Source organism: Rattus norvegicus, chromosome 9, assembly GCF_036323735.1.
Source record: "Rattus norvegicus strain BN/NHsdMcwi chromosome 9, GRCr8, whole genome shotgun sequence".
In the NCBI taxonomy this organism is placed as follows: domain Eukaryota; kingdom Metazoa; phylum Chordata; class Mammalia; order Rodentia; family Muridae; genus Rattus; species Rattus norvegicus.
The window spans coordinates 27,700,130-27,709,746 of NC_086027.1; the positions used below are offsets into that span (position 1 = coordinate 27,700,130).

Genomic DNA, 9,617 nt, shown 5'->3' on the forward strand with positions numbered 1-9,617 from the left:
CCTTATACTTTGCCAAGTTTTCAAGTACTTAATGCTAATCTCTTCTTCCAATGCTTTTGCTCTGGCTTGTTTATACTGTGGCACTTCGAATTGGTATCATCACTTCATTGTATCTCAGTATCAACAATGCATTAACTATTTTAAAACAATGACTTGAAGCCCATATAAAAGATAGTAAAGAAACCTACATTAATTAATCTTTTGTTAATTTACTCATTCTACAATTCCATGTACTTGAGTGCCTGAGGTAAAATGGGTCTAATCACGAGCTAAAACCATCAGTCATCCTCAAATTGTGGGATTTTCTTTTAAATGGTACTTAACTGCATGAGTTCTGTAAAAAGAAATAAACATTAACTTGTGTAAAATAAAGATACTGAGAAACAATTCCAAGCAACTAGAGTTAAGATGTGACAATGAAATATAACATGGTATCTTGATTCAGATTACAGAAGGAAAAAGGTAGTTGCAAAATCTGATGAAATAAAAATGAAATGGAAAATATTTTGAGTTCTAATGTCAAGTCCTTAATAACAAACATACCAGTTAAAGTAAGATAACACATTATGCTAATAATGAATGAAAAGTATTTAGAATTTGGATGTAATATCTGGTAAATATCCTTTAAATCCCAACAACTCTAAAACAATAATAATATTTTTAAATGAAACAATACTAGTCATGATTTTTCTTAGTTCAATGAGAACATTTTTCTTATTTTTGGCAAAATATTTTTTTATTATTTATCACAGTTTTCTAAAACTCTAATTCCCTCAACTGAAATGCTGTTTCATTCTCTTTTATTTTCTCATGGACTGCTTATATTATGACAATGACTTGTCAAATTTGAATCATGTGTCAATGAAGTATACAGATTAAGTACTAATGTCAGAGATAAGTAATTCTTTTTTCAAGATTTATTTGTGATAAAGATGGTGGTAAAATAGAGGCAAGCAATACTTTATTAAATCATTACAAATCAGAAAAGAAAAAAGGAAACAAAAAATCCAAGTAATGAAAAACGTGAGAAGCATTGCAAAGCAAGGGTACATTGTAGTAAGAAGCAGAATAAGAAAAACTAGGTAAAATATACATGTATTGCTTAATACAGATACAATGGGAAATGCATATTGTGACCAGAAGTGCTAGACCTAAATGGTGGACAAAAGGGATTTCTCTCCACAGATCTTGCTTTAAATGGGGTAAAGGAAAATCTCTTGGAGAAAAATACAGAAAATTAAGTAGTGGATTACTGACCCACCAAGCAGATGCTAGGAAATTACTCAAGGGTGCTATTCCATATCACTCTTAAATATTCTGGTGAGAATGAAGCAAAACTCAAAGGAAATTCTGCATTCAGAAAGCTCTGCTGGGAACAATAGCTAATGAAGCAGAACCACTTCTGGACTCAGAACATTACAAGCCCTGCCCTCTATCCAAAGAAACCAGGAGACTCTGAGAAACACAGAGAAAGGCAAGGTAGCCCGCAACAGCAACAGGCGCAACCTGATATGAATATGTATGGGATTAGTTATTTTTTGAAAAGATTTTTTTTTGTTTATATAAGTACGTTGAAGCTATCTTCAGACAATTTTAAGACAAATGGATGGAATGAGAAAATTTCATCCTGAGTGAGGTAACCCAGTCACAAAAACACAAAAGAACACGCATAGTATGCACTCGCTGCTGAGTGGATATTAACCGCCCCCCCCCCCAAAAAAAAGCTCGGATTACCCAAGATACAATTCACAGACCCTTTGAAGTTCAAGAGGAAGGAAGTGAATGTGTCAGTCCTTCTCAAAGGAGGGAACAAATTACTCACAGGAGGAAATACAGGAACAAAAAGTGGAGCAGGGCCTCCCTGACCTAGGGATCCATCCCATATGCAACCACCAAAACCAGTCACTCTTGCTGACGAGAGACGTGCTTGCTGACAGCCTGATACGAATGTCTCCTGAGAGGCTCTACCAGAGCCTTACTGATACAGATGTGGGTGCTTGCAGCAACCCTCAGACTGAACCCAGGAGTACCAATGGAGGAGATAGAGAAAGGATTGAAGGAGGTGAAGGGGTTTGCAACCCCATAAAAACAAGAATACAAACCAACCAGAGCACCCAGGGACTAAACCAACATCCAAAGAGTACACATGGACAGACCCATGTCTCTAGCTATATATGTAGTAGAGGATGGCCTTGTTGGGCATCAGTGGAAAGAGAATCCCTTGGTCCTGCCAAGGCTGGATGCCCCAGTATAAGGGAATGTCAGGGAGGGAAGGCTAGAAGAGGTGGTTTGGGGAACACCTTAGAAGCAGGGGAAAGGGCCTGGGAAAGGGAAGAGGGAGAAAGGGGATAACTTTTGAAATATAAATACATAAAATATCCAATAAATTTTTTTTAAAAAATAAAGGCCATAGACTCACTTGTTTAAAATCTAGTATCTTAGAGAGATCATTTAATCATACAAAGATCATGATTTTCTAGCCTAAAAAACTCATACCACTTTATTGTAACTTTTATTAAATTTGTTCTTTAACAATTTGACAAGTGTATATCATGCATTCTGGTTACTCTCACTCTCATATAACCTCTCTTATCCTTCTCTGTACTGCTTGGGGATTTTGTGTTTTGTTTTGTTTTTAGTTTTTTTTTGTCAATTTCATAAAAGTTAGAGGTATCTGAAAAGAGGTAAATATCAAGTGAGAAAATAAATACCCCTATCACATTGCCTGTAAGCAAATATTAAGGGCTTATTCTTCATTAATGATTGAATATTGGAGGGCTCAAACCACTGGGATAAGAAAGCAGGATTAGAACAAACTTGTGATCAGGTATAACATTCTTTCTAGGTTAGCTGTGAGACCACTATATGGTAACAAAAGGTCATAGACTGGGAATGGACAATTTATTGTAGATGCAATGACAAATGTAAAATGTTGACTAGTTTATCTATACAAAACTGTAAAACTTATAAGACACAAAGCAGATGATTTGGCTCTTGACATAACCATGCTGACTTGTGACATAAAAAATATTACTTTAAATGTATTATAAAGAGTCTAGAAGATATGTAATAAATATTTAGTCAGGAACTAGTCATTATGAAAAGACATGTAAATATTTTTGCTGTAACTATGTCATTTTAAAACATGAACTATTGTCTTGAACTGGCTATGAACTTATGGAATGTGAAGATGCTTGTGAAACCGTGTGATCATTTATACTGAGAAAGTCTAAGACCTAAAAATGAAAAAAAAATAAAGTCTACAGGAAAAGGTAGGTATTACCTGTACTTGGAATATGTTCTACTAGCTGCACTGCCTTGTCTGACCTTAGTGGGAGAGGAAATGATTACCCTCACAAAGACTTGATTTGCCATGATGGGGAAAGAGGAATACCCAGGGGACTCCCTACCTACCCAGAGGAGGAAAAGGGGAGGGCCTCGAGGGAAAGGACTATGGGAGAAGTGGCCAGGAGGTGGGTAGTATGGCAGATGTAAAGTGAATAAGTTAAAAATATATATATTTAAGCCAAGACTATGTGGATTGTGAGAGAAAGTTTCATGATAAGACGACAGTATTTACAGTGCTAAGATTACAGTGGCCAGTGACACATCAGAGCCTTGGTACTTGAAATATACAAGGGAATTGTAAGACTCCCAAGCAAACTTGAAAATGAAACAGGACTGGTGAAGTTATATAGAGCAAAACATGAGTCTGATGAGTAGAAAACACAAATCAAATGCATTTCCTCATCTGCCTGTGATAAAAGAGTCAGGCCACATTTTAACCAAACTTTAGACTGTAGATGTCATGTAGGTAAAAAACACTATTTACAATTCCCACTTTCCTGGGTCCCCATAATAAGAATAAAGACTGTCACTATGAAAGATATTGGCTGTGAATGCATGAAGGTCTAGGTGGACCTGGGTGTTTTCTAGATCCTGGGCAGTAATTCGTGATTATGAGAGAAGACTAACAAATAGTACATTACAGTCCTCTGTTTGGGAATTTTAACTCAAATTTTGGTCACAAATTGCAATGAAATAACAGACTTGAAAGAGAGCATTACACAGTACATGGGAGGACTTGAAGAGAGGAAAGGGAAGGGAATGAATAAAAAATGTAAAGTATACTAGATCAATTTTATAAAGGTTTTTTTGTCGTTGTTAAAAAATTGAAGCAAATATTATATTTATAACTATTTTTAGAAAATTTCTAATGTGTACACAGTATATAAAATGAGACAGCATGCCTTTATTGTATAAAGTCATTTATGTGTTCCAAAAGAAGGGAAAAATATCATTAAATGGTCTTTAGCAGCATCTAAAGGATGTAGGATGTGGTGAGTCACTGAGAAGGGATATTGTGTGCAAAGAGCAGAGAGTGTTTAAACGTTAATGAAAAAGTAGGAAACATTCCTTCTAACAAAAGATGGGCTGAGTGAGCTTAAGTAGACTAGATACACAATTCACTAATTATGACTGTATTTTCTTATTGAAGGGAAAAAGTAAAAATAAATACAAGCATACGGGGAAATATGGTTAAATCTTTGTATAATCACAACCCTGGCCCCCTGATTTACATCCAGTACAGACAGATGTCAGTGATAAACAGGAAGTAGCAAAATAGTACACAGAAAAAAAAATAGAAACTGAAACTTTTTCTTTCCTACATTTCTCTTCTGAGGACGGGGAGCAGACCTGTCCAGAAAGAAACTAGGAATTCTCTATGCTTTGCAGGGACATCAGTCAGGTGACTTAGCTTATTATTCCACCAATTAGAGGGAGGTGGGCACAAGGAAATTACAGCAAACCCACATGTCAACTCTTCCCTTCTCTTGTTAATGAATTTGTCAACAAGAGTTGCTTTAGCATATACTCTCCCAACGTGTTAGTTACCTCTGAATTTCATACATGGCTTAATTCAAACAGGACTTTTTCTTTACTTAATTTCAGCCATGGCTCCTTTATCAGTGATGTTATTTCTCATAACTCTGCTGTTCCCATTGATGAGCACTGAAGGAAGGGTAAGTGTTACATGAATATTCATCTCAAATCTACATGACAGTTTCAAAGAAAATAGTACCTTACATAAGAATACAGAAATCCTGACAGTATAGTGTATTACAGTATTCTTAATTGGGCCTTGGAGCACATAACAGGGCTGTGGAGATATAGAGCAAGGACTCACTCTCTAGCATTGGCAGCTATCATATCTACTAATGGCATGTAGGAACTGAACACTTGAAGAGGGAGATGTACTGCGAATATATAACATTTCCTGGGAATGAAAGATGCACATTATGGGCTTGAAAGGCATGTAAGTGGGTAAAGCAGGGAGTGGTGAGGTCATTTATTGAGCTTATCTTCACTTGTAATTATATCACTGTGAAATGTGAATCAGGAGCAGAAGAATCCAGCAGCCAATGAAGGACTTTTTCTCAAGTAAAGTTGCATATAAGGACCAACAGCCAAAATTATCTGCTAATCACTATAGCATGTAAAATTTGCCTAAATCTTAAGAGATAAATAACCCCTTCTTCCTCTGCAGCATGCATATGGTTTCTAATCAGACGTGATGACATGCTTGCTGTTCACTCATATTGAACTCTTTTTTTGTGATCCTTTTAGCGTCTATTTGTCTATTTATTCATTTATTTTTTTCACTGACTGTTTGGGAAAATCATGTCATGCCCTTTCATCATGCTCACCTACCAGTCTTCGCATGTTTGCCCCTTTCTCTTGATCTCCCCCTCCTCTTCCTCCCAGAGACGAAACAAAAGTCTATTGTATACAGTCCATATATTCACTGGAACACGGTTAAACTCTTAGAGGCCAACCCCCAACGAAAGCATAAGTCTTTCTCTGCCTCCATCCAAGCCAGAAGCCATCAGCTGAGGATATTTATGAGGTAGACTGGGGACAATGGAGCCAGCTCTCTGTCATCTATGCCCTCTATGTCCTTGCCTATACCTCGGTGCTGTAGGCTGCTGCATGGTTGGTCAGCTCTCCCATAGACAGTAACACAGCCTCAGGCAACAGCCCTGATCATGGGCATCCACATGGGCTTTGGTGATAACACAGGCTGCAGACATCAACATGTTGCTTGGCCATATCAGGACCACTGACTCAACCATGGTACCCAGCACCCAGCAGGGGCCCAGACCACCAGCCTAAACGTCAGATGGTATTACAGGCTACATCACCATGCCTTACAAAGCAGCAAGTCTGAGAAATCACTGAGGCATCAGGCAGCTGCACAGATGGCATACATCCACATGAATCTCAGACTTCCTTAAGGTCTAGACCCATGGAGCATGACTCTGACATTGACTCATTGCTGTATTAATCAGGGTTTTCTAGAGTCCCAGAACTTATGAAATGTCTCTATATATTAAGGGAATTTATTATAATGACTAAGAGTCCATAGTTCAACTAACATTATAATGGGTACTGTAAATGGAAAGTCTAAAATTTTAGTAGCTGCTCAGTTGAACAAGGCTAGTTGTCACAGTTGGTCTTCTGTATATACACTGAAATCCTTTAGAAACAGGTTCCAACAGATAATGCCAGCAAGTAGCTTGTATTAAGAGTACAATGAGTAGAATGAGTTTTCCTTCTTCAGATGTCCTTCTATAGTCCTCGAGGAGAAGGTGTGGCCCAGATTAAAGATGTATACTACCACACCTGGATTTAGAACTTGTTTTATCCCAGGCTGATCTTGAACTCAGAGATTTGCTTGCCTTCATCTCTTGGGATTAAAGGCTTGTACTACCTTGCCTGGGCCTATAATATTCATGGCCATTATGCCTCAAGATGTCCTTGTCAAGATCCAGATCGTACAACTATGTCTTCCATTCTCATGATCTGGCTCACAGGTGTGCCCTCTATCTCTGAACTGTAGTTCTTTCCAGATGTAGTTAAGTTGATAACTGGGAAGAGCAATCACAAGTAGCATTGTGGCCTACAGTGATTCTTCGAGGTTTTCCAATCTAGAAAGTGAACCTCTCCTCATTTCCCAGAACCAGAGGTTTCCTCTAGCTGGGAAGCAGGTTCTGGTGCTGAGTCTCTGTGAGCATGAACTCCAGGCCATTATACACCATTCTGCCAATACTACTGGGCAATGACAACATCTGCATCACAGTCTTCTCTCTGTATCCTCTTAACACCAACATGTCTCTAGTTCCACCTTTCTCCATAGCTCATACACCGCTGTTCTTCTTTCTTTCCTATGTTTCCATCACAGGATTGTTTTTTATGGTGAAACTAGGCTGGCTCCAGCCTGCCCTCAAAAGGAATACTTAAGATGCTATCTTTGATACATTATCAATATTTTTAAATGTCTGCCCTACTAGTTAAAGTTCCACTAATTCTCCTTACAAACATCTCTTCAGAAGAAATTTTTAGTAGATATATTTATTTCCCTACATTTTAAATGTTATTCCCTTTCCTGGTTTCCTGTCCATAAGACCCCTATCCCCCTACCCCTCCCCCATACGGGTATTAGCAGAAGAATTTTTAATGAGTAGAAAATTCCTATTATCATTTCTTTCAGAAAATCATATTTGATGAAGCAAAGAAGTGCAGACTGAGAGGAGCCGGATGTAGATCGCTCCTGAGAGACACAGCCAGAATACAGCAAATACAGAGGCGAATGCCAGCAGCAAACCACTGAACTGAGAATAGGACCCCCGTTGAAGGAATCAGAGAAAGAACTGGAAGAGCTTGAAGGGGCTCGAGACCCCATATGTACAACAATGCCAAGCAACCAGAGCTTCCAGGGACTAAGCCACTACCTAAAGACTATACATGGACTGATCCTGGACTCTGACCTCATAGGTAGCAATGAATATCCTAGTAAGAGCACCAGTGGAAGGGGAAGCCCTGGGTCCTGCTAAGACTGAACCCCCAGTGAACTAGACTGTGGGGGGGAGGGCGGCAATGGGGGGAGGGTTGGGAGGGGAACACCCACAAGGAAGGGGAGGGGGGAGGGGGATGTTTGCCCGGAAACCGGGAAAGGGAATAACACTCGAAATGTATATAAGAAATACTCAAGTTAATAAAAAAAAAAAGAAATAAAAAAAAAGAAAATCATATTTGGAGCTTTGAAATAAAGTATCTTTATATTTAATTTGAGTCAGATTTTATATGGGGAAATGAATATGTATGACAATATTGGCTTAGACAAATCACAGTGTTTCTGTATTACAAATGTCTAGCATGTGCATTCTTTCTACAAGAAATTGGTAACTGTCTTAGGTCTATTTGATCAAGCACACACAAATGGTCTCTGTTCCTGGAAACATCAGAAAGGAGACAGAGACATATTTCCATATACTATGGTGAGGTTTATCAGTAGAGATCTAAAAAAAATTAAAAAAACAATCTTTAGACATGAGGGAGGGAATAACAAAAACTCATCTTGCAATATCAGAGAAAATATATAATGACACTGTGATTGTTTACAGGGGCTTAAAGTATTGATTTTACCCATAAAGTACTGCACTACTGTGCAAAGTCAACCTTCCTTAGCTCTTGTTCAGACAATTCACAAGCATTGTCCTATCCTGCACTTGATCTACTCATACACATATCTACAAGGTAAAGCATCAACTTGGGACAGTGCTACTAGCTCATCAGTTACATTTCTACCACGAAACTGAACAAACAAGAGTTACTTTACTAGATAAATGAATTCTCCCCAAATAAGATTATACTTTCCTGCTAATGTCTGAAAGTTGTGTGTTGAGTAGCCCTGGAGAACTTGTTTCAAATGTGGAAAGTAGTAGTGGTAGAGTACTTGGCTCTTGCATTAACCTAACCCACTCTAACTTCAATGACAAGAAAGTACGCTATGTAAAATCTAGGGTAAATTAGGAGCTCACAGCCTCTTCTTGTCTTACTGCATCTTGTGTAAATACAAATGGGTAGGTCTCATGTTTCTTATTGCAAACTTGTTACAAACAATTCTCTCTCATTCAGGTACTGCCACAAACTCAAAAAGAATCCACCATATCTTCAAATCATAAGACAAATCACAAGGCTGCCTTGCACAAGACTGACTCTCAAGGTGAAGGAAATATACAAGGCCGGGAGAAGGTGATCTGTGCCTCCAATCAAGAGCAAGTATTATGTGGAGATTTCACCAATGCTAATCAACGCAAGTTAAACCTGTCTCAAAACATTATGTCCCAGAGGACCTATTGTACTCAGAACCATAAAGTGGACCCTGGATGCTTTAAACACAAGGCCAATAGGCTTCAAGGGACCAGAGTTAGGCACCAGGGAGACAGTTTTAGATACAATATCCTGGAATGTTTCTATAAATGTTTGGATTTAGTGAAAAAGGTGTTGATTTCCCATTAAACTTAACTGCAAGACTCCTGGTGTTGTATATGCTATGGATCTTAGAAGTTTCTCTTTTTTAAGTCCTATTACTTGTTTTGTTAACCACAGAAACAAAGGAGACTAGAGACTGTAAATAAACAAAATAAACCCTCTCCTCCCTCCAGTTAAATATTAAAAATGGCCAGAGGCAGCAAAGAAAGGGTTCTAAATCAGCTGTGGAAGGAATAGGCAGTTAGGAATTACATCTCTTTAGAAATAATGGCCTAACCTTC

At 38.2% G+C, this 9,617-nt stretch overlaps 1 protein-coding gene across 2 annotated transcripts; it reads left to right on the forward strand.

Annotated features, from left to right (window-relative positions):
• The first annotated feature begins 4,089 nt into the window (after nucleotides 1–4,089).
• LOC108351994 (exocrine gland-secreted peptide 1-like) lies at nucleotides 4,090–9,364 on the forward strand. 2 transcript variants are annotated; one of them, XR_010054731.1, is made up of 2 exons: nucleotides 4,090–5,024; nucleotides 7,553–7,938. XR_010054731.1 is itself a non-coding variant. In XM_017596895.3 (2 exons), the coding sequence occupies exons 1-2, from the start codon at nucleotides 4,956–4,958 to the stop codon at nucleotides 9,361–9,363; spliced, it is 453 nt and encodes a 150-aa protein (XP_017452384.1). In that variant the 5' UTR covers nucleotides 4,090–4,955; the 3' UTR covers nucleotide 9,364. The 2 variants fall into 2 exon arrangements, 1 of the variants encoding a protein (XP_017452384.1); XM_017596895.3 differs by lacking the exon at nucleotides 7,553–7,938 and adding an exon at nucleotides 8,980–9,364.
• Nucleotides 9,365–9,617: the final 253 nt, after the last annotated feature.